At 63.8% G+C, this 24,726-nt stretch overlaps 1 protein-coding gene and 1 long non-coding RNA gene across 19 annotated transcripts in view; one reads left to right on the plus strand and one right to left on the minus strand.

The window, feature by feature from the left end:
• The window catches only part of IKZF1 (IKAROS family zinc finger 1), a 72,779-nt gene that overhangs the window by 36,111 nt on the left and 11,942 nt on the right, over positions 1–24,726 (minus strand). For all 18 annotated transcript variants that reach the window (XM_016147917.2, XM_036230525.1, XM_036230523.1 and 15 more), the window contains exons 2-3: positions 20,307–20,360; positions 14,119–14,238 (exon numbers count right to left, since the gene is read on the minus strand). In XM_016147917.2, coding sequence (XP_016003403.1) covers positions 14,119–14,238; positions 20,307–20,346 — 160 coding nt within the window. In that variant the 5' untranslated portion in view covers positions 20,347–20,360. The remainder of the gene's footprint in view (positions 1–14,118; positions 14,239–20,306; positions 20,361–24,726) is intronic.
• Positions 4,787–24,443, plus strand: LOC118610726. The gene is made up of 4 exons (XR_004953975.1): positions 4,787–4,958; positions 5,104–5,106; positions 6,860–6,865; positions 24,430–24,443. It is a non-coding gene; the product is annotated as an uncharacterized LOC118610726 (long non-coding RNA).

Raw genomic sequence — 24,726 nt, forward strand, 5'->3', positions numbered from 1 at the left:
GCACCGTCGGGAGGCGAGCACCGTCGGGAGTGAGGCCGGACTGGACCGGGGACACCACGACCTGATTCCCCCGCCCATATCCGAGGCCATTTAGAATCCAGCCCAGGACTTTTCAATGTCCTTCAGCGGGTGCTCGCTCGTTGGAAGGTAAGAGAGATCGTCCCAAGCAGGCCGAGACTATAACATGATCGCGGCTAAGAGTCTCAACAATAAAAGACTCGGAATCAGAACACTTGGGCTCACACGGGTTGTGTGATGTGAAGATCAATCGGCCTCACTGACGTGATAACCAGCCGACTGCCTGGTCTCTCACCGGGAGGGTCCGGGCTCGCCTGGAACCTTCTCACCCGCGAACCGGAGCTCGCCTGCCCCGTGGGCAGCCCCGCGCCCCTCGGCCTCCCCGGGCCGCAGGGACCACGAGCTGCGATGGGGCGGAGCCTCCGAGCGTCCTTCGCGCTGGACTCAGCGCAGGTCCCCAAGCGGAGACCGCTGCGGCGTAAATGGCGGCGCACACTCCGAAACCGTGGGGTGCTGTTTGGTTACTTCTTTCCACGTCCACCGTCAGGAGACTCGCTGGCCTGCAGCCACGTCTGGCTGGGGCTTCGGGTCGTCCCTTCCCGGCACAGAGGGGCGCTGCGCCCTCCGACCCCGGGCCGAGCCTCTGTGCCTGCCACGATGACGTCCGTGGCATCGAAGCCGCGCCTCGCGGAGGCGACTTCCCTCCAAGGACTTGCGCGGCAGTTCCCCGCGTGCGCGTCCACCCTCTTTTTCGAGGTGAGAATTTCGCTAACCGCCGATTCGTGTGGCGTCTCCCGGAGCACTCACCGGCGACCTTTTTCTCCCTCGCCGGGGCTCACGTGCTCGTCCCACGGCTTCCGAAGACCCAGACCCGTCCTTTCCAGAGGCAGCAACCGAGGACTTCAAAGAGTTTGTTTTTCTGGCAAGTCAAAAAATGACTGTCCTTCCCCGTGTCTTAATCAGCACTTAGGAAAGGGTGCTGGCCGACGGGCGTCCGCAGACGGCGGCGCTGAAAGGCGACTCGCCACGCGGTGCCCCCGGTCCATCACGGGACCGTCTCGGGACCGCCTCCGCCCTTCGTGACTGGGACTATAGCGAGCCCCACACCTTGCTCTGGCGAGGGGTCTCTCCCGCCGCCCCGGCCCCCCGGTTTCTCCGTGGACCTCGGAACGGCAGCCTTTCCGACCCAGGGCGCTGGGGAAACGGGGTGGGGATCCACCCCGGCAGCGACACGGGGTTGCCAGGCAACCCCGCAACAGCACAAGCGCTCGCGCGGGAGCCGCCGCCCCACGCTGCTGCTGCCACGCGCCTCCGCTACCCAGTGTCGCCTCACCTGGGCTTTCTAAGGACCCGTCCGTGTGTGTGGCTTGGCGCCCGTACCTGAGCGCCGGACGCGCCACCTGGGCCCCGGAAAGTCCAGGCGCATGGAAGGAACAGTCCGCCTACGGGGATGCTTCTGCTCAGAGTGAAAATTAAACGAAGAATGTGACAGCCGCTCTAGCCGTGGGCCGGCCTCGCCCGGAATACAATGAGAGGGAAAGAACGTTCCAGAGGGAAAGAGGGCGGGGTTTTCTGCTGGTCTTGACGCCTGGTGTGACTTTCACTCATTAAAAAAAAAAAAACTTGCAAAAGCCCAGTTTTCAATAGTTTCAAAAGCCTGGGTTTGACCCCGGGCCTTGTCTGCCGACCATCGAGAACAGCCCCGTGTGCCCACGCCGTCCTGACAGCGGCCGCGATGTCGGGGCCCAGGGACCGGGGGCGCTAATTCAAAAAAACGGACGCGCCCGCCGTCTGAACGCGGCGCAGCTGTGGGACAAGCGTCTCGAGGGAAGAACTTCTGTCCCTCGGCACGGCCCTGCAGCGGGCACGCACGGTTGTCCCCAAAAGGGGAGGGCGGCAGTGTCCGGGGCACAGCGGCCGTCGGCAGGAGGCGGCAGTGTCCCGAGCCCCGGTCACAGCTGTCGCCAGCGGTGGGAAGGGCCCTCGGGCTCGGGGGAAGCGTGGACGCCACCGCGGCTGCAGGGGCCCCGGACAGACGCACGACCGGACCCGGCTTCCCCAGCGTCCCGCGTCTCGTGGAACCGCGCGCGGCCGCCTCGCTGCCCTCCCCGGGGCGCGAGAGGATTTAGGGTCCGGTGGCCGCGGCCGGCGGCTCCCGCTCGGCCTTCTGCCTGCGCCGAGCCAGCGCTGGGCTGGCTCTGCCCGCGCCGGGCGGAGGCCGCGGGCGCGCACGCGCTGTCCCCGCGTCTGCGCGCCACGTGCGGATGGCACCGTGTGGGGGGTGACCTGCGGCCAGCGCTCTCGGCAGAAGCAGCGCGGGCTTCCACGCGTCAAGTTCCAAATTCGAACGAAAACCAGCGGACGTTCAAAACCGCGCAGGAAGGAAGGGACAAGCAAGGTCGGAGGGCGGTGCCCCGCCACAGCCCGGTCCGCGGCCCTGGATCACGGCCGCCCCCCACGGCGCGCCCCCCAAGCGCGCCCCGGCTCCCGAAGGGCAAGAAGGAAGCCGGCAGCGAGCACGGGGCGCCCGCGACGCGGGAGGCTGGGGTCCGGGCGCCGGGAGACGCGCCGCCGGCTTGCTGCTCCCCTGCCCCTGAGAAGAGGAGAAAGAAGAGAAACAGACGCTCCCGGCACCGCCTCCGCCCCGTTGCCCCACCGGGTTGCAGCCGCGCGTTTTAGGAAGTTATCGAGGCTTCGCCCGCCGCAGGTTTTGCAAACGATTTCACACATGCGACGGAGCTGGGCCTGCACCCTGGTTCTCTGAGCGCCCGCCTCTCCCGGGAGGGACCTGAGGTCTGCAAAGACTCAGAGGGGTCCCCCCACCTCACCCACGGCCACCAAGAGTGCACGAGGGTAAACGAAGACCAGCATCCTTCGGCATTAATTCAGCTCCTACGCCTGGGAAAGCGAATTTGCTTTACATGTTTATACTTTATTTTGTTCTCATTACTGACTGCTTAACCAAATGCCCGCTGGACCTAGAGTTAAAAATAAGTCCAGATCAGGTAAAAGTTGAACTGGATTTTTTTTTTCTAAATCAGTTGTGGTCCCAAACGGAAGAACTAAAAAGCAAATTGTCACATTTGTTTCTTATGACAATTGAGAAAATGTTTTGAAGAGAAAACCGATTTAAAACCTACTTTAGCGGGTTGATAAATGACTAGTTCTGGGATGAATTTCAGCAAGGATTAACCCCAAAAGTTTTCTGTAATTATAATGACACATTCTGCTTCGGAACCCTAGAGCTGCCCACACCACCGGTCACCCCCCCACACAGTGGTCACCCCCACGACACGTGGCCGCCCCAAGCTGGGATGCGCCAAGGTGCGGAGTGTCACTGGGCTTCAAAAGCCCAGCACAGAAAAAAAGACTAAAACCTCCACAGACAGCTCCTGACGCCAAGTGCATGTCTCCATGATAATATCTTGGATTGAGTTAAAGAAAATATTTTAAAATTAAGTCCCTCTGTGCCATTTTTTTTTTTTTAATGTGGCTACTTGAAAATCGATAATTACGCATGTGGAGCTCATCGTGTTTTCGTGGGGCTAAGCTAGCCTAGAACATTCGCTCCCATGGTTCACAGCAATGCTGGTCCTCGCTCATCTACGCAGCCTCTTTCCCACACGTGGGCTGCTCAAGGTGGCCACGTCTCCGAAGGCGCAGAGCCTGGGCTGCTGCCCTGGGGACAACCGGCACGCCCTCAGAGCCGCCATTCCGAGAGTGTGCGTGTGCCGTGCGGGCACAGAGCAGGCTGCTTATACGGGAACATTCAGGAGAAACCCTTCGGTGACAAAGATAGTTACCGAAACGGGAAAAAAATCAAACACATGAACAAAGAAACCCTCGAAAGAATTTTTAACAACCACAGCTATGAAGCCAAACGTGAGAGTTGGTGTTGAGACTGGTAATAAAAATGCTGCCTTAAAGCCGAGTGCACGCAGTGTTCACAGCAGCAGAGCAACTGTAACCTCTTTGGGATCAAAACCACTTCACGTAAAGCCACAGCATCTCTCTCTGCTGAGCGCGCACGTCACCCAAGACAGCGTCCACGGCAGCACTGAGAGTAAATGAGAGGCGGCGATGCCGGGCGACAGGTAATTGCCGTTATTTAACATCACGCGGGGGACAGAGGCCGGCGGAGCGCCGCGGGCGCCCGCACAATCCTATTTCTATCACCATCGCGAGCAGTGGAAGAGCGGGGAGATACTGCTACAGCCGCAGAGTGCCGATGGAGTCCAAGCGTGATGATAAACACAATCGTACGGGCCTGCGGGGCTGCAATCAAAGCCCTGTGCTCACTGCGGCCGGCTTTCGCCTCTAGAGCGACAGTCCTTCACTCTGAGGAGCGGCGCCTTCGCCCCATGTCCCAGCTGCAGCCAGGCCCCCGGCCGCCGGCCACCCCCGCCTGGCGGCGAGGCCCCTCCAGACTGAGCCAGGTGATTTCAGTGGAAACCGACCGAGTGCAGCCACAGCCCCGGCGGGGCGCGGGGTTGGGGGGCGCACCTGCCTGGCAGGCGGCCTTGCAAAGGCACGCCCTGCACCTGCCGCCCCAGGGCCTGCAGCCGAGCGCGCTCCTCCAAGCCGGGTGCAAAGGGCAGGTCTTCCTCAAGGACCTACAGGTGTCCGGTGCCCGGGAGCAGGACAGGGCGGGGCCTCCCTGTCCTTAGCTTTTGACAGTTGCCCTAGCCACTCACATGCAGCCAAGCCCTTGCTGAGAAAGTGTCCTAATGAAGCCACTGCACGCATGGGGACAACCGAAGAGGTCACCTCCCACATACATCTCAGATTTGTATTAAATTCAAGGAACTTGAATTCTTTGAGAATGCCAAGTTCCAGCCCACATTTTTAGGGACAGCACAAGGCTAATGCTTTCCTGGAAAATCGCTGTCATTTAGTAGCATGTTAACGTCACGCTGACATGTCCTGCTCTGAGTTTTAAGGTTCTTCAAACCCAAATAACAGCAAAAACCAAACTAACAGCAATAGTAACAATAACGTCTCACAAATAAGGCCCAGATCACGTCCCTAACCGTACTCCCCCGCAAGGGACCTAAAATGCTAAAGAAGCCATGGATCGACTGCGAGAGAGTGGCTGGGTGACAGTTCCCCTCGTGGCATCGACGGCCGAGAGCCACGTGCCACCCGCTCCTGTTGGACAGCCTGCGCTTACCCCTCCCTTGCCCACAGGCCCAGCAGGCTGGCTCACGTCAGGACCCCCCGCGACACCCGCCCCACGCCCACAGGACGATTCCCGCCCTCTCGAGGCCGCACGTCGCGGGAACTCTGGGCAGCCGGGGGCACGGGTCAGCCTGCTCTCAAACACCAAAACAGCGGCCCGGTGTGCAGCATTTGCCAGTGTCTGTGGTAGAAACCCTCCTGACCACGGGCGCTTCGAGCCGCTGACAGCTGAACCAGAAGAAACCCACAGCTTTTCCGAACCTGCCACCGTCCCCAGCCCCCCCCCCCCCCGCCCTCCCCGCTCCTGCCTTGGGCACACTTTCTGAGTTCCTAGGAGTTTCTGTTACCCGCCCCCCCAAACCTTAGCAGGCAAAGAGCTCAGACCTGCAGTGCTGTGTGAACTGCGTGCAGGCTGCAGGGACCCCTGGGGAATGCCGAGCTTATCTGGTGGCACAGGCCTGGCCTGGAGCCACGGAGCCAGCAGGGCGGCCCCCGGAGGGCTGGCTCCCCGCGTTCCCCATGCTCCCCACACCCCCCCGTGGAGCGCCTTCACCTCCATGGCCCGGGTCTGTGGAAACTGCAGGGCCGCTGAAGCCTCTGCTGTCTGCAAACCTTTCTGCTTTTGCATAAAAGGAGGGGAAGCTTCTTCTTTTCTGGGTTATATTTACACTTCCCAAATCAGAAAATGTCCTAACCAGATAGGGGCACAGGTGGCAACCGGCAACCACAGCTCAAACCCCCCCCCCTTTTTTTTCCATTTCTTTCCGAAACCCCATGTAGAAGGAAAGTTAACGAAATGTCGGTTGGTTCTTTGACACACAGCTAACTATTGTTTCAACACAGATGGGGCAAAGCAGAAAAGAAAGCTGGGACCCGAACCCCGAACCGGGAACAGGAAGCCGTGCGGATCGATCGCCCTGGCAACAAGGGTCTGGGCTCCCCTCGCGGGCCAGCGAGGCCCGGCGGGCTCTGAGTCTCAGATGCCGAGACAGAACGCAGGCAAGACGAACGTGGTTTCTGCTGGCAAAAGAAGCACCGTTTCAAACCTAACGTGCGCCCCTGGGGACAGGAAGTGAGGCGCAGACGCGGCCGGAGGTGCCAGGCCCCGGCTGCAAAACGCCTTTTCTGGTCATTTTTCCCTACGGCCGTTCTTTCCTTTTTTATTCGTAGGTCAGGTTCTGGAACACATTGTCTTTGTTAAAAAATCTTAAGTCATCTTAAGTTGCCCCCCGGATGTGCAAAGCTCCGGAGAGCCAGGTGTGGCGGCCCGCGTGACAGGCGCCGCGGCGAGGTGGTGGCCCTCGATCCTAGTCCTCACCCGGGAAACGCACGGGGACACTTAGAGGGTCACGATGACCGGGACAAGGCGTGGCAGGGGCCGCCGAATATCCCGCCAAGGGACAGCGTCCTCTCCACGCCACACGCCAGCCATGCCCGCCGAGAGAGAGTGACCCGCAGTGGCCTGTGTGACGGGCCCGAAGCCCAGGTGCCGCCTTGAGTTTCTCCTCCTCCACGAGTCCTCCCTACTGTCCCAGCAGCCCTCCTCCCTCCTCCCTCCCTCCCTCCTCCCTCCCTCCTCCCTTCCTCCCTCCGGGTGACATGCCTCGGACACCCCTGGATGCTGGGGACACAGCAGGGAGCAACCCCAGAGCATGCTCTCCAGTCGGAAGTGACAGGCACCCCCGTGAGGAGCAACGCCTGGGGGTGAGAATCGGGGGGGCCACTGTCGTGCATCGCGGGGCCGAGGGCGGCCTCTCTCACGCGGGGCTTCTCCATGACACTGGATGCAGCGGGGAGAGGGCGTGAGGACGCCAGGGGGACACTGGCCAGGCCGGGACGGGCGGAGGCGGAGCCCCCGGATGGCCGGCCCCGCCCCCCCAGGACCCGCTGGGCTGCTGTGTTTCCCTGCTTCGCTCCACCTGGCCCCCAGCAGCCTTCAGACGTGCGAAGGCCGCGACTCCTCCGTGGCTGCACCCCCAGCCTGCTGCCCCTCCCGTCACCCCGGCCGGCCGCAGCCCTCACGGGCGCTCGTCTGTACTTGCACGTGGGCCCGCACCCCCACCAAGCTCGTCTGGGCGATTCTCAGGCACCATCCTGCTCACCCGGCCCTCTCGTCACCGACCTTAGGTCTGCTTCCCAGGGGCTCTGTGGGGTTTTCCTTCCTGGACATCTTTCCTGACTCAGTCAACAAATTCTTGGCCTCCTCCCTGCTTTCCCTTCTAGACGATTCCATGCCCTTATTCCCCAGGTCCCTCCTGCCGTGCACTTTCTAGAATCAGCTCTCTCGGCCTCTCGCACCTCCTGCCTCGCAGACGAGGCCCTGGCTGAGAACCGTCAGCCACCAGGTGCGTCAGAATCGCTGCCGCCCGGTCACCGAGGACAGCGTGGCCGCCGCTTGTGCCCACATGGAGGGAGGGGACAGACACCGAGCGGCCCCACGGCCCCACCCATCTGCGCCCAGGGCCCCCGGCTCCGGCACACACCGTTTCTCCCCCCAAACTATCTCTGGGGTGATCTTTTTGGCACGGAGGCCAGAAGGGTCACTCCCCAGATGAGACCCATAGAAGGGTCCCCGGCCCCCCGATGCCACCAGAGCAAGCGCCACGCCCTGTGGCCCCTCTGTCCCCTCCCCCACCCCATTCTCCTAAAGTCACGCCAGCCGGCTGCGCCCCGTCTCCCTCCTCTGCGCCCCTCGCGATGAGCCCCGATGAGCAGCTCTGCTGCTTGGCCGTTAGTCGCCAGCCGGGTCTTCGAGGCAGTGGCCGCCCCGGCCTGGCACAGCAAGGTCCTCGTTGCCATCCCTAACCCCTCGAGAGTCAGGGAAGCTGAAGTCAGTACGGTAGCCGGGCCCACGCGGACGGTGTCTGCACGAATCCCGCAGTGGACTTGGCAGGACCCGGCAACTCGCTTCGGGCCACACGTCGGGAACCCCCACGCACAGGACACAGGAACGTGCTGGCGCCGTGACCGAGGAGGGCACCGTCCCCGGGCGCCCTCCGGATGGGCGCGGCCTCACCAGGGGCGGCAAAATGACCCCTCGGCCATCCGGCGGGGCTGGCCTCTCCCTCCACCCCAGGCCCCTGGCGGCTGGCAAGGACCCGATGTTGGCAGGGACCCCGCGGGCCTCGCCGGCCTGACTGCGTGGAGCCCCCTCTGCCCACCGCACTCTCCAGGGGTCTCGGGCCACTCACCAGGCCCCCGTCTCCCGGCTTCTCCCTGGCGTCACCTGCGGGAGATGTCGCAGGCCCGTCGGTCTCCCGTCCTGCAGAGTGTCTACAGGAGATGACGCCGACAGCCACAGTGACCGCACGGGCGGCCATCCACCTGTCACCCACCTGGTCAGCGATCGCCGCGTGCTCTGACTGTTCTCACCACGTGGGGACTGAGATGGCACAGAGCGGCTTCCCACGGCCCGCGAGCAAGTCAGAGCCAGCGACCGAATGTCCCGACGGGCCAGTCCCGAGGGCAGGTGACCGGTCCCCGGAGGTGACCAGCCCCTCCCGGTGACCAGCCCCTGCAGGTGACTAGCTGCAGTCTCCCGTCTCTACCACGTGTGATGCACACACCCCACATACACACACACTCCACATGTGATGTACGCGCGCACACGCACACACACACATGCACACACACGCAGACGCACACGCACACACACGCACACACACAGGCACGCACACACGCACACACCGGCTCGTGTTTCCTCTGGGGGCCGTCCGTCCAAGTTCACGATCTCCACCTGCCTGGCACTGCCCTGTTTTTAAGTGGCTCATCTCGGCCTCTCTTCTCAAGACCCAAAGGCTCAGAGGTGGGCAGGTCACTTTTTTTAAGTGCCGCGTGTCATGTTTTTGGGAATTCAGGACAATGAGGGTCTCTCCAACTGAGTCACCCGGCCGGGCTACGCCATGGTGACACCGCCCGCTGTCTCCTCGAGGCCATGAGGCAGTCCCAAACGAGGCAGTGAATTGCAAGGTGGAAAATAAACGATTTTCAGAACGCGCCCCATCGAAACCACTGCTCGGCACGGGCTCTGAGGAGGGCGGGGCTCAGGGAACGGCAAGCAAGGACCCAAGCGGCGAGCTCGTAGTCACTCCTCGGAGGGCAGGATGGAACCCCCAGACCCGGGAGCCCCTAAGACCCGGGAGCCCCGGCGTCTGCCCGTGGTGCCTGGCGGGAGGCGCATGGCGTCCTGCTCCAATGTGCCTGAGCTCAGCTGCAGCCCGGGCTCAGATCCTGCGAGATAGCGCTTCTCCCGAGCTGAAACGGGGTTCGTGGGTGCAGAGCGATGCACTGCAGAGATAAAGGCCGCTTCCTCTAACTGCTGAGGAGATAAGCATCGCGCCCGCCGGCCGCCCCCCTCGTGGCCCAGGGAGCCCGCGCTCTCCACCCCAGAGGCCCCCCGCGGCTCCGCCCCCCGCTGTGGCGGGCCGCCCTGGCACTGGCTTGTCACCCTGCGGGACTTTTACAGAGTCGGCGCGCCGCGGCACTGGAATGCGGACCCTCCTGCAAGCCCACGTCAGACTCGCGATTTTACCTGGAGGGGACGGACCGAAAGGCACACTGGCGTTTTTACGAATGTCATCACGGACTTGGATTCCGAGAGGGGAAAAACCGGGGTTTCTTCCCACTTTCCTTTTTCTGTGCATTTGTGTCAGGGTGATGCCAGCCCTGGTCACACGATTCACGGGGACGGCCGCGAGGCACACGCCAGGACACGCACGGGCAGGTCCAAGCACGTCATGGCCCCAGGTCCAAACCCGCGCCCCGCCCGCACGTGCCTCTCTTCCTGAGGGCAGCTGACGCCCGAGGTCACCTGAACACCCAGTCACGTCCCCACGCCGCCCGGGGACCTGTCCCCCCACGTCAGTCCGAGTGCCCGGTCTCTCGCCGACCCCTGCGCCGGTACCGACCCCTCCCGGCCAGTGCCCGGCCCGGCACCGTGGCTCGGCCCGGCTCCCGCCCCGTCTCTGCCGGGCTGCTGGGCTTCCTGCCCCGGCCCCATCTCGTCTCTGCCCTCCTCCGCCTCCCCTGCAGCCCCCCGAGCCTCTCCCCACCAGCCCTGGGCATCCGTGGGGAGGGGGCCTCTTCCTGCCCCGCGACCCAGCCCGTCGTCCTCTTGGGGGGTGCACCTCCAGGCCCGGGGAGCAGCGACAGCATCTGAGAGCTCGAGGGTCCTCACTCAGCCTCAGGACGTGGAACCCGCCGGAGCAGGAGACGGCAAGGCGCAACGGGCGAGCTCGCGCTCCGCGGGGGGCCGTGGCGACGCTGTCGGGGCATTTCACGCAGAGTGGCGGTCTGTCCCTTCCCGCACAGGCCTCTTTGAGGAGCCCCCGGCCAGGAGCCGCCGTGGCACACCTCCCCGTGCGTGCCGCGGCTGCCGGGGTGAACTCGGGGTTGCCGTAAGAGGTCACTGAGAACAAACCCTGCTTGAAGCAGTTTCGCACACAACCACTTCAGAGAGGGGAGCCTTCTCTCGTTTTTAAAGAGACCACTTCAGAAGAGCGAGCTATCGTCTCGCTCGACGGGCTCCTGGTGACTGAATCCAGCGCCGTTGGCGGGCGCCGGCGAGGCTTCGAGGCGCGCTTCGCACCCGCTCGGCCCCAGCACTGAGCGGAGCCACGCGGGGGGCTGCGGCCGGGCCTGGCCGAGTCCCCGCTCCCCCATCCTCCCGTCTTTCCTTTCCAGCCCACGTTTCTGTCCAGTTCTCTGGGTGCCCCTTCCACCCCGGGCGACGTGAGGGGTGCAAACCCACTGCTCTCCCCGTCCCGGGAGGGGGCGCCTCCACGGCAGCACCGCCCCGTCCGCAAGGCCGGCTCCAACCGCCGGCCGCCGACCTGTCCGTTGCCACGGGGCGCCCTGGTCGGGGCCGGGGCCACCTCTAGCTCCCGGCTCTGCTCCGCCCTCCCTCGCCGGACGCCCCGGCCGGCTGCCCCCACCCGCGTCCGCCGTCTCCCTCCGCCGGCCACGCTCCCTCCGGCCTGCAGAGTCGGACAGGGTCAGCAGCACCCTTGGCGTCGCCCTGGGTCGGGGGCGGCCGGCGCCCTGACCCCCCTCGGCCTCGCCTTCCTTCCCGCCCCGGCTCTGTGTTCGGTTTGCAACTCCGTGGCTCGTCTTTATTTCCCGTGGTGGGACCCTGCGCCCCCAGCCCCGCCGGGGTCCTGGCCCCTCGTCGTAAAAGACCGTTCTGCACACGCTCGACCTTCGCCGCCGTTTCCTGCCCTTGGGGCTTCGTGTCTGTGCGAGGCCCTGTCCCCCGCCACGCGCGTGTGCAAGGCCCTCGAGGGACGTGCTCCGGTGCGCCTGGGGGCGAGGCTCGCAGAGGCGGGGCCGGCAGGGGGCTGGGCCAGCTGCCCCGCCTGCTGTCCCCAGGTCCGGAGTCCGGTCCCACGGCACTTCCTCTTCCTGCCGCGCTGCCTGGGAGGGGCTGCGCCTCACTTCCTGTCGCCCGCCCTGCCGCCCTCCCCGGGGGCTGACGAAACGTGGCTCCCCGTGGCTCCCCTTCACTCCCCACGTTCCGCCGCCTCCGCCCCTCGACTCACCTCCTCCTGCTCGTTAGGAACTTCGCTCGCCTCGTGCTGCGCGCCCTAGAGTAAGTGCGTGACGCACGAGTGGGCACCCCGTGCCGCCGCCGAGTCCCTTGGAGGGCGGTGTCTGAAGCCCCCCACTGCGCGCTGCGGCGGGCCCTCTCGCCACACACTGTCCTCCTCCGGCGCCCGCGTGTGGCCCGGGTGCTGTGCTCGCTGGCTTCCCGCGGTGACGGGCGGCTCGGGCCCCATGGGAGGGCCCACCCTCCAACCCAGGGGCCCAGCGCCCACCGCCCGCTACAAGCCAGCAGAGAGGTTTCCGGGCACTTTAAATTGCACGCCTGAAATCCACGTTTTAATAAACTTTCTCCTGAAAGGAGAAGTGGAACGATGATCTTGTCACACGGGGCGGGGTGCAGCGGGAGGGTGACCACAGGAAATGAGAGCCCGGCCCCCACTCCGCGGCCATGCCCGTGCCGGGGGCGAGCTGGCACCCAGCGCTCGGATCCTGCCCCGAGCCCACGGACAGCCAGAAGCCCCGCCCGGGCGAAGCGCCGAGCCCCTGCAGTCGTGTGCAGAGGGCTGCGAAGGCGTCTCTAATGCGGCTTGTCACCAGCGCCGGGCGACCGTGCCGTCCTCTGCTCCCCTGGAGTCGGCCTGAGTTTCAGTCCCCAAAGGGACGTCACGGTGACTCTAGCTCCCGGACTGCGGGGACTTTGGGGACCCACCCCTGGTTTCTCCGTAATGAGCCCCACGTCCTGACTCTGATGTCCCGGCTCCTAGTCCCCTCCGGTGGCTGGCGGCACACGCTCGCACAGGTCCCCGTGGCCCTGGGTCCCCGAGCCCCGCTCCGTGCCCCAGGGAAGTTACGGGCTTCTAGCCGTCAGGTCAAGAGTGCAGAGACCCACCTCGCCGGCTGCTCCGGGGGCCGAGCACGAGGCCGCGTGGTCACCCCAACATCCGCCCGTCACATGCCACCTTTGCGAATCTGTACCACGTGTCTGCACCATCAGTGGCTTATTTTCATTAAAACTTGACTTAATTTACGTGTGTGAGTTTTTAAAGTAGGAGGGTGTATGATCCGCCAGTATCGCTTGCGAGAAACAGAAGGCGATCTTAAAAATAAATGCATCCATTACGACGAAGCATGCTCTTCCACGCTCCCCTGCGGGGGACCCTGAACGATGTGTGCTGAACGGGGAGGAAGGTCCCCGAGGTCCCGTCCCGCCTGCCCCGCCACGCACGGAGCCCCCGCTAACAGGGAGCAGGCGTTCCTCAACGTGCTTGTCTTCTCGGCTCATCTACGCCAAACGGCTTTGGTCACCACCCTTGTCTGTCTGTACAATTAACTGTGTAGCTGAATTAAAATAAAAAAATCCATCATACCCACAGCCTACCTGGTTTCTAAGGCGGGGGAAACATTCGAGATGCGCTTCCCAGCGGCTACATCAGGGTGTCCCCTGGAGGGGCGGCGAGCAGCCCTCCGTGCCCCTGAGACCCCGGCGGGCGCCGCCTCCCCGGCCGCCGACGGACGCACCGCGGGCCACCCCGCCTCGACACGGCCCGGGCGCCCTTCCCGGCGACTTTCCTTCCGTGCGTGCAAAGAAGTGGCTCTCGATATCGTAGTTTTTTGTTTTTTTTGGTTTTTGGTTTTTTTTAGAGAGAGAAAAACGAGGTCATCCAAGAACCGAGGGCTGGTCAGCTCCTGAGGACACAGAGCAATGACGCGCAAGCTGCTCTTTGAGCCACTGCCACGGAGCCCGGCGACATCACGGAGCTTCCCCCGCCTCTGTTTTCTTATGACGCCGAGGCCAGAGCGAGCTTTCTACGCCGGCCCTGGGGCACGAGGCAGGAGGCCGGTGGGGAGCGGAGAGGGGGCCCCGCCCCCGCATGGACACGGTCTGTCGAGGTCAGCGAGTGCGCCCCGACTGAGGTCACCTAGTTTAACTTCTAACACTTAACATTTCCACTTCCGTAAATCCGACGTTTGGGAAACAGAGATGAGAGAGAGAATGCAAGTGGCGAGTTTGCGCCTCTCACCCGAAGCTCTGAAAATAAACGGCCCGGCCAGCAGGACACACCCGTGCGCGGTCCTGAGCCTGCGTGAGTGGACATCCCCCCAGCGCCCCGGGACAGAGGCGGGGCCGCGTGTGCCCGGCTGCCCGGTGCAGAGCCGGCCCCGCGGCCGGGGGTTGCGTCTGCGGCCCCCGGGAGCGTCTGTCTGCCGGACACGCGGGCACCACCTCGCTGACCTCTCGTCTGTATCCACCCGGCATGGTGGCCGAGGGGGCAGCGGCCACGCTGACCCACGTCACCCATTCTCTGTCTTCGGAAGGACAGGGGACGAAGGTCTCTGGGGCACGGAGTTCGCGGCCCCGGCAGGGAGGGGCGCCCGACTCACCTGCCGCTCTCTCGTTCTTGGCATTCTGCTGTCCTCCCGACGTGGTGGACAGGTCTTCGGGGACGGGCATGGGCTCGTCGCTGTCGTCGGGGGCATCGCTCACTGGAGGGCTTTCCTTCCCTGAGGAGACAAGTAGGGGCTTGAGTTCCTGGGGTGCGGTCCCCGGGGCCCCCCCAGGGCGAGGCACGGGAGGACCACACGAGGGGGCGGCGGCTGCCCCGAGCGGACGCTTCTCCGCAGGGACTGAGACCTGACTTCCTTTTCACAAAAGCGTATCGTTTTTATGAAAGCATGTTTTTTTTTTTTTTTAATAAAAGCCACAGCAAAACATGAGAGCACATAGGTGTGCAAACAAAAAAAAATGCAAATCACCTGCAACCCTCGAGGTTACCGCGATTAAAATCGTGGGGTCCACGCGCACGCACGTCCACGCCCGTCCACGTGCTGAAGGGAGCCCGTGGGGGCAGGTCGTCTTTGTCGCAGCAACCTGTCTTTCCTCGGAGTTCGCACAGACACACGGACACACCTCCACGCCGGTGGCCGTGCTGCCCACGGCGGCAGGTGACGCTGCGCCGCTCGGGCACACGAGATCTGTTAGACCCTCTTCCTGTCCTCGATTTTTTTTTTTTTTTTTTTTTTTTATTACACAGCGTTTGCTGAAAGCCCCGGTGACCAGGCTTGGCGTGTCGTCCTCAGCACGGCACGGACTCCCAGAGGCTCATCGACCCTCAGTCGAGTCCACCTTTTTGAGGCCCTGCATCCCTGAAGCCCAATTTTTTTTCCTGCCAGTCGGTCCCGCGGACGCCCCAGGAGCCGGCTCGGCCGCGCCCTCATGTGAGTTCGGCGTTTGGGGCACCAGGCCTGGCACCCTGCGCAGGGAGGCACACTGGGTCCGCTCGCTTTCTTGCCGGGAAACATTATGGTGGCTGCCTGACCCGATGCCGCTCAGCGGGGAGGGGACGCTGGGGCAGACAGTGAGCCGGAGTCCCGGCCTCCGAGGCCCTGGTCTGTCCTCGCACGCGCAGAAGTTCTGCGGGCAAGATTCCTGACTTTGAAACATGAAAACACAATGTGCTCCGCACGACTGCAAAGCAGGGTTTACCCAAGGCAATGGCTTCGGAAGACGTCTTCGTGCATCCTGAGGGAGTAACCAGGAGCGAGCTGAGCTGAGGCTCCAGCGGTGGGGGCTCCCCCACTCCCCGAATCCAGCGACGGGGAGCCACAGGCGGCAGAAAACGCTCTCGTTCCTTTGAAGCTGAAACTCCTGTATCTTCTAACCTTCCAGACCTAACTTAACATCAGCTCAGAGACCTAAACCACATGCAAGAAACAGCTGGCGAGGCCCTAAGTCGGAGCGAAATGCCTCAGAGGTGCTGGAGAAGAGCGGTCGAGATGAAGATCCCACAGGAAGGGGACTAGACGAGCCACAGACGGGGCCGGCTGGGCCGGCAGCGTGCCCCCCCCCCCCCGACAGACGGGGCTCCCCAGGCCTGCGAGAGGGAAGAGCGGCGAGGTGGGGTGCGGCGCGGGCTGCTTGTTTGACTGAGCTGCCTGCAGGAGCCGTGGCGATGCTTCGGGGGGCCGGCCAGGCCCGGGCAGCCCCCCGCGTGGGCCGCGCCCCTGGCCGGGGGATGTAAAGCGAGTCCTGCACAGGCCACCGACGCTGAGCTGGGGCGACTGCAGCTGGTGGGTTTCAGAAAGAGCTTTAGGGGGTGCGTGTGGGTAGCAGACCCGAGACGGACAGTCGACGATGGGAAATCATAAGATGTCGCCAAGGAAAACATGAGGCCAGAGAGAGGCCGACCGGAAGGGCTGGTGCTACGCAGAGCCTCGCGGGCGCGCACACGTCACCATTTCGTCCTCCGAGACAGAAGAGTTTAAAAGTGAGGGAACCTCAATGTCTCAGTGTCGTCATCACTAATTTCGTAGACAGAAAACTCCGAATACGAGAAAGAAAGTGGTGGTGTGCGAGCCGCGCGACTTCTTACCGTGACGGCCCAGAACGACGGTGCTCGAACTTCGAGGACGTCGGGGCGAGGGCGAGAGAAATCTCGTTTTGGGGGCGGCGAGCATACACAAAGCTTCGGAACCCGAAACGCGGCCTCCGTGGCCAGCGGGAGCGTGGCGGGTGAGGCGGCGGGAGGATCCGAGACCTGGGCCGCGCGCGGCCTTGGCGGCCCCCGAGGCGCCCGCTCGCTCGCTCCCAGGGGGCTTCGCTTCCTGTCCGGCCACCGGCGTCCACGGGGGACACCCCCGCCGGGCGAAGCCTCCGTGACGGCAACGGCAGCTGGCCGTCTGTGCGGGCGTCAAACGAAACCACCCACCAGCCATTTAAAATGCGAAACCGCGGGATGATTGTAAGAGTTACAAAGATAAAGTCACTGGATCAAGGGGACGTGGCCGACCTGACGCCGGGACCAGACGATGGCCCCGGACGCGGTTCTCGCCGGGACCAGACGATGGCCCCGGACGCGGTTCTCGCCGGGACCAGACGATGGCCCCGGACGCGGTTCTCGCCGGGACCAGACGATGGCCCCGGACGCGGTTCTCGCCGGGACCAGATGATGGCCCCGGACGCGGTTCTCGCCAGGACCAGACGATGGCCCCGGACGCGGTTCTGCCTGGACCGATGCTGAGGCTGATGGGGACCCGGGATAAGCCGCCTCTCTAAGGCCCTCCCGAGAGTAAAACGAGGCTAAAAAGCACGATTTTCGCTTATCTTACAGGGTTGTTGTGAGGATGAAATAACTGCAATGCGGTGAGCCCCGACACGCTGACTGAGCGCATGGGGCTGTGTTCTAAGCGGCGACATGCTGCAGGAACGGAAGCCCGTGTGCCACGGGCACCCACGGGTCCCGCGTGCAGGTGCCATGACAGGCAGGCACCGAGGACCGCGGACAGCAAGACATCGCTGTCTAAATGAAACAACTGAGGAGATACAACATAACTTCACTTAGAAAAATGAAAGGAACTTCCTACTAATTTATGTTTAATTAACCCGCTGCCTGCGTCGCAAATAAAGCATTACCTGTGAGAAGGATTTGGGGCAAATTAGATGAGAAAACTGTATAATTATCTTATCAGCAGCAAGTAAATAATTTCTCGAGTAGACGATACTTCACCCAGCAAAGTTTTGTGGTTCCTGGGACATGCGGCTGCCCGTGACTCCTGGGGGTGAGGAGGCCCTCGGGACACAGACCCTGAGCTCTGCGGCAGGGCGGGGGCGCGGGCGCTCCCACGGGCTCCCGCCGGGCTCACGACCGGCTCCCTGTGGGACTTCCGGTCACTCGCTGAAATGCCCTGAGTCTCGGCTCCCCGCAAACTGAGGGGGGTGCCTGTACCTCGCTCGCTGGGCTCTTGGAAAGTTGAACTGGGAAGGACACAGGGGGCGTGTCTGGTCAATACGGAGCGGTCAGTCCCCGTGCTTCGCTGTGACCGCCGCCCGTACTGAGACCGCAGAGTGGACGAGCCGCCGCCCCCGAAACGACTCGGGGCGTCTGCAGGGAACGTTCCTCGTTTCGATGTCCCAGCAAACACTAGCCGTTAGGGAAACCTCCCACGTAGCTCCAGGGTCACAGAAGCCAGAGGAAACCTGGCTCGAGTCCCTCAGGCTGCAGACAGCACCCTGGAGAGCCAGGGGTCGGGGCAGAGGTGGGGTGCTAACGGGTCTGTCGCCTCTGACACTCCGCACGGCCCACAGGCCGACTCCTCCCTTAGAAACCAGGACAAAGACAACGCCCTCAGGAACGTCTGGAAGGACCCCCAAAGAAGAGAGAGAGACAGGGAAGCCGCTCGCTGAGAGGAGGCATGCGGCGCGCCCAGCGGGGCAGCTTCGGGCCGACTTGCCGACACCGTCCCAGGCGGCGGGTGACAGCCAGGGAGCGCGGGCCGGGCCGGCGCTGGCGGCCCCGCGAGGCACTGCGAACCAGGGCTCAGGCCGCGTCTGCGCAGACCCCGGGGCAGAGGGGCCCGGAGGTTTCAAAAGTCGGACACCAAGTCTCCCCCTGGCTGCCGGGCGGGCGCTCCGCGTACGATCCGCTGACCCCCACGAAGCCGCCGACATCGGAACCTCTCCCTCGACCCCCGAACGCGGCGATCTAACTTAGGAAAAGCTATCCCTCCTTGCTTTCCTGTCGGCAGAGCCTAACGTCGACTGATTTCTCGGGAAGAGAGGAGGATGCGGTACCGTGGCCTCGGATTCCGCATCGAGAACGACGCTTCCTGCTGGGCGAAGCGCACCTCTTCTCCATCACTAGCCACTCCTTCCCTCGGCTTTAGAAGGAAAAAAGAAACGGGCGAGAGAGCAGGTTCAAGCGGCAAAGCAGCGAGAAGCAGAAAAGGCGTTTTCCCTGCCGCGGGCGGGAGGGCGGGAGGGACACTCGGAGCCCAGCGAGACCAGGAGGCGGAAGCGCTTCCCAGGCGAGGTGCACGCCGCGCGCGCCGCAGAGCAAACCCGAAGGCTTCTCAACCGAAAGAGCTTCCTCTCCCAGGCCGCCCGGGTCCTGCGGGCCCCACCCCCGGTGCCCCTCTGCGCCCAGGACCAGCGGAGTGTCCAGTGCGATGCCCAGGACAGGAGAGGACGAGAGGAAGACGAGGCTTTTGCTATTTCTGTTCCCAAGACTGTTCCTTGAAACCACTTCGGAGGCACCTGCCCGGGCTCGGCTTTCAGCGTGGGCTTCGGGACCTCGCGTAGGCCACAGAGGCCACCGCCCCCTCAGAGGTGCCACCATGCAGAATGGAGGCCACCCCGGGGGACAGCGGAGAGCAGGGACAGTCGAAGGGTCTCTTTTTGCCTCGGGAACTCTCAGCGTCCTGGTGTTTTGTTTTGTTTTGTCTGCTTGTTTTTGACATTCTAATCGCCTCCAGCTCGATGACGACCCGCTCCCCTGGGCTTCACTGCCCAGCCCCGCCAGGCCCCGCCAGGCCCCGCCAGGCCACAGCGGCGGCTCCAAGGAGCCGAAGCTTTCTGTGTTGTGCACACAGGGCTGGCTGCGATGCGGCTTCTTTCTGTTTGGGAAACGGCATGTGCTTGAGCAACGTGTGTTCAGGTGTGCTGCAGGTGGAAGGTGACGGACAACCCGAGAGTCCCCGCTCTCCCTCTGCGACCCCCCTTCCTTCCAGCGCCGACCTCGGAGAGGAGGTGCGGGCTCGGCGGGCACTACCCCGGAACTGCCCCCCCCGGGGGCCACGCAGGGCTATGGAGAGCATGTGCGTCCTGTCCGTGTGTCGCAGAAGGGGGGCGTCGTACACGCCTTTGCACGCTGGCGTCGGCCCCGGCTGTGGCGACGTCGGCTCAGGCACCCCGTGCCTCTCTCGAGGGAGCGCCGTCCACCCCTGCAGCCTGCGAGGCTCCCACACCCAGCAGCGGTGTGTCGGGCGCCGCGTGCCACCGCGGGGAAGCTAGCCTTCGGGCCGTTCTCTGCGGCCGAGACTCGAAGTCCACGCTCTGTAAGTGACGGGTGCAGCTGGCAGGGCCGGGCCCCTGTCCTGCACGTCCCCAGAGCAGCCGCCGCGCAGGGCGGCAGCCACTCCCTCGGGGCTGTTCCGTGTCGCGGGGACTGACGTAGGAAACCAAGCTCGGAGCACAGTGACAGCCACTCTCCCGTAGAAGCCGACCTGGGGCTGACCGGGACCGTGGGATGCCGAGCATCCTGGAGGCCACTCCGCCGCTGGCCGCTCCGGGCCCAGGGCGGACAGGAGGGCACCCCGCCGGCTGCACCGGGCCAGCCGGGGGTCCGCAGCCCTCGGCATCCCCCGTGGGGCAGTCCTCGGGGCACCTCGGGCCTCGCCTCCCAGTACTCCCCGGGCCCCCACGGTGAGAGGAGCGGCGTCCAGCAGGACGGGAGGAGCGTGCGCGAGGGGAGCACCGTTCTCACCCGCTTCGCAGACGCCCCGAATGGACGCTCTCCTGCCGTCCCTCCCCACCCCCCCACTTGTAAACGCCATCGCTGGCCTGCGTCTGGGGTCTGGAGGAGACCAAGCAGCCCCCGCCCCGGGAGCCGGCAGGCTCCGAGCCTCTCCAGTCGCTCTCAGACTTAACAGCAAAGCTCAGTTGCACTTGGGGAGTCGGGTCCTCCAGTCGGGAAGACGGCTAAGCCGTGACACTCGACGCCGACAGCCCCCGCCCCACGGGGAACACAGCCTCGGCGTGTGGCACGGGGCCCGCCGCGGCCTCGCGAGGCTCTCACCTGAAACTTGGGACATGTCTTGACTCTCATCAGCGTCCATTGTCCTCAGGTTATCTGAGAAAGAGAGGAAGGGATTTCAGTTTAAAGTGAAGAACTAATAAGATCTGGGAGTGAGCGAGATAAAGCAGCCCCGAGTGTAGCCGCCGGGGTTATCTAGCAAAAATAATGCGTTTTCCTCCCCACGTACTTGCCGGAGTATCGGACTGGCACAGACCCCGATCCTTTAAAAGATGGCATTACAAAGATTTATAAAAATATCATTACCAGCACAGGAGGACCAAATTTGTTATTTATTGTTAATTTCCTACTGCATAATAACCCAAAATGCAAACTGACTGCAACAAAATTAAGCAGAAAATTAAATGGCCCCGGGTCATTGTAGGCACGGAACTCATTCTCCCGGCTGATCCACAGCTATGTTCTCTCTAATTTACTGAGCACGCATCGATGAGCCTTGAGCCGGAGTGGTGACATGCGTACAATCAGCAATCAGAAAACGCAGCCATTTGCGGGAGAATGTCTCATTTACCCAGGCGGGCTGCGTGTCTGAGCGGCTCGCGCACTCCCGCCGTCAATAATGGATGCACCCCCGGCTGGCGGAGGTGCGGCGGGCACGCCGTCCCTGTCCCCGCTCTCCGGGCCCTGGCCTCGGGCGCCGCCACGCCCTGCGCAGGGAGGAGTGGCCGCGGCAGAGGGGCCGCGGCGGGGCCCGGGCCCCCTGGCTTTGCTGGCCGACGGCGGGGAGAGCCGCCCTCCGGGGCCCGAACGCCGGTCCCGCCCACGCCAGTGAGGAGATGCGAGCCGGGTGTGCTGCGTTTGCGCTCGGGGTCCTGGCCGGCCCCTGGCGGGCTGCAGGTGGCCCGGGCGGCGACGGCCACAGGCGTCCTGAGCAGTCCCGCCCACTGCTGCTCCGCCGCGGCCCCCACGCGACGCCTGTCTGACCGGCAGCTTGGGGCTGCTGGGCGGATGCCGGTCAGGTCCCTTTTTTCTGGAAGGGGTACCTCTGTGTCTTGGGTTCAGACGTGTGGGCCTGAGCTGTGCAGCCTGTTCTCAGCAGAGACCTGGGCACAGAGCGGGGTTCAGGGGACCTCACCGCCTCCCTCCAGCTGGCGAGTGTGCAGGCAGAGGCCACGCGGGCACTCACGGTGCACACGGAAGACATGTTTCCAATTTTGGTCATGTCAGTACTTTTCAGGAAAGAGGCAAGAGCGCCGGTCACTTCTTCTGGATGGGGGAGGGGTTTTCACCTATTTCTCAAGGCCGCGGACTGGGCCTGACTGGTGACATGAGTTTCCGAGACTGTGTGGCTCCGAGGCATGGCTGGTGACCACGGAAAGGAAAAGGCTCCCGGCCCACAAGTGCTTCAGCCCCAAGACCAAGGGGCCACAGCACCCAGAGCCAGACAGCCCAGCCCCGGGAGCGAGCAGGGGACCGACCAGCTCCCAGGTCACCACACAGCACGGTGCCCGAGGCCTCACGCACGTCCCTGCGCGAAGGCAAATGCTACGATTCTTCCCAAACTGTCAGAACAATGATAAACAAGACAGACCCCGGTGAGGAAAGTCTCCGTGATCAGCGCGCAGAACTGACACGAGGTTCGGTTCTCTGGGCCCGAGCCCGGCGTTTGACGGTGCCGCGTCATGGCCCGGGTCACACGGCTCCGACACCACGTGTTCATGACGCTGACTTCGAACGTTTTTGCTGTGTGACACATTGTTTACTTTTTTTTTTAACAAAGTCAGGAAAAGGCCATCGCGCCGGCACTCGGGACTGCCAGGTTGCCCACGCGCGTGTAAGCGCAGACACACGCGCCGCCACAACCGAGGCCCCCACCGCGCGCGGGGCGCGGCCCCCGCCTTCCGGGCCGCGTGCTGCAGGCGGCTGGACTCGGTTAACCAGTACGCTGCACGCAAGTGATTTCCACGTAGAACAGAAGAAAAACGTCTCCGAGGTCCAGCCGATGGCTCTCCCAACACGTGCCGCCAGCCTCTGGGGGACCCTCGGGCCTGCCGTGGGGGCAGAAGCCACCGAGCCTGCGGTGACGTCGGGTTCCCGTCCACGTGCCGGTCCGCCCGGGCAAGGCCGTGACAGGCGTCACAGTGGAGAAGGCCCCTACGCTGAGCCCGCGGCGGGGCCCAGGCTCTGCCGGGCAGGAAAGGCCTCGCCCTGAGCCGTCACCTCCCGCTGGGGTCCCGTGGGTCCCTGGGGAGGCTGGGGCGGGCGGGTGCTTCCTGGAACGGCCCCGCCGGAGCAGCCTCCTTACACCCAGGACAGCGGGCGCGTCACCGAGCCGACCGCACCCGGCTGGAGGACTCTGGGTTTGTGTCAACGGCTCATTTCCATTTCGCCAAATGTCTGTACCCTCTCCACAGCCTCCCACGGGGCCAGGTCGTCGGCAACACTTAGATCCCCACACGCACGCTCGGCTGGCCCGCTCCGACCCCGGGCACGGCCTGGGTGTGTGGCCGAGCCCGCCCCATCCCTGGTACTGGGGGCTGGCCGTCCCCGCTGCTCTGGCCACTCTGGTCTGGCGTCTGAACGACTGGGGAGGAGGCCAGGCGCCTCCAGCCCGGGCCCGGCCCTGCGAAGCCCGGGGCCCGTCTCGTCTGACGTCACACAGCGGCAACTCCACAAGCTCCTCCAACTTCCCCAAACTCCAAATTTGCATCTCTTGGGATGAAAAAAATAGTGACTTGTTTTTGTAAAAGTGACTGCTTTCAGGAGAAGATCTGGTCTAATCCAACAGTGGAGGGCGGTTTGAGGCAGCGTCTGCCCCTGTGAGGCCGGGCAGCAGGCAGCCCCGGGGTGTCGGGGGGCGGCGAAGCCCCCGCCCAGCTCCGTGCATGTTCTCAGGCCGGGCCCCTCCGCCCACGCGAAAGCAGGGCCAGCGTCAAGCAGGAAACAGACTCGGACTCCCTGCGGCCTCGCCAGACAGGAGCCGACCGTCGGGAAGGAGAGCTCAACACAGGCGCGGCCCGACTGCCTGTTTCCGCCGGGCTTCGCCGGCACCAAGCCGAGACTGCCGGGCCCGCGAGGGAGGGCGGCGGGGGCGGATCGTGCCGCAGAAACACACTGATTTTCTGCTCTGCATGGAAAACCCAAACAACCGGAGGCCAGAGCTCAGGGCATGGGCCGCCGTGAGCGCCCATTGCCTCTCCGGGGCGAGCTCGAGGCGCAGCGGATGCAGAGCTGAGCGAGGCCGGCGTGCGGGGCCGAGGCGGGCATGCGGGGCAGAGTCCAGCCGTCTGTCCCCGGCAACCGGCCTGCTGTCTGTCGTCACCGCTGCCTCCTCTCCTCCTCATGGGGGGGGGGGCACCGCCCTGGAGTCTACGGTCTCTCTGTCCTTCCCCATGTCCCCCCCATCCCGCCCCATATCCCCGTCTCTCTGGTCCTTCTGACCAAACGGGGTCCACCAGGACTTCCTGGTCTCCGCTCGGTGGAGTGGGCATATCGATGACGTTAGGGACCGGGGGACGTTAAAGATGAAGCAAGGCGTGAGAAGTGGGGGCACAGCAGGCCCGCCGCCCGGCCGGTCCCCAGCAGCCGCAGCGGGGACTGGGACCCCCAGCCCACGCGGAGCCTCCAGAGGGGCTCCTCTCAGGGAGGGGGAGGCCTTTTGGGAACAGCCTCCCTGACCCGCCTTTTTTCCCCCCTTCCACACCCAGGAGGGCCGGGAACCTGGCCATGTCCAGGAGAAGCAGCCGCCTTCCCTGGCCTCGGAGGGAGGAGCCGAGTGGGTCTATGGGAGGAGGGTCCCCACCACTCTCCTCTCTGCCTGCAGGGGAGCAAGTGGCCCGAACCGCTCCAAGAGCCAGCCACGTGGCCACGAGGGCAGCCGGGGGGTGGGCCGGTGGCCGTCCTCAGCCCCCCGCCCACGACAGCACCTCTGTCCTCAGCCCCCTGCCCACGACAGCACCTCTTCCCCAGAATCTGCTCTGAAACTTGGCAGCTCTTCCATAATCCTGAAAGGCGAGTCGGGATCGATGAAGACAAAAGCAAAGACGCCTGTCCACAACCTCGGCCGCCCAGGCCACGAAGAGCCACGGCCGGGTACAGCACTGTGACCGGCACATTTACCAGGGCAGGCGGCCCCACGGCGAGCTCAAAGCCTGACTTCCCCCAGGAGCACACGGCTGACCTACCCATTTTCCCCCCCTAAAAAACAAATGCCACGCACAGCACGAGGCCTACCCGGGCGCTAACGCAGCTGCAGAGAGAGTTCACGTTTCCTCACAAGAAGAAAAATGTGTGTGTCACTGTGCGGTGGGGGATGTTACCTAGACTGAGTGTGGTGGTCATTTTGCAATGTACGTAAATACTGAATCATCATGTTGTACACTGAAAGCTAATATAATGTTATATGTCAATTATACCTCACCAAAAAGGCAAAAAAAAAAAAAAAGAGATATAAACAAACAAG

The sequence above is a fragment of the Rousettus aegyptiacus genome, unplaced genomic scaffold, assembly GCF_014176215.1.
Source record: "Rousettus aegyptiacus isolate mRouAeg1 unplaced genomic scaffold, mRouAeg1.p scaffold_m13_p_13, whole genome shotgun sequence".
Taxonomy (NCBI): Eukaryota; Metazoa; Chordata; class Mammalia; order Chiroptera; family Pteropodidae; genus Rousettus; species Rousettus aegyptiacus.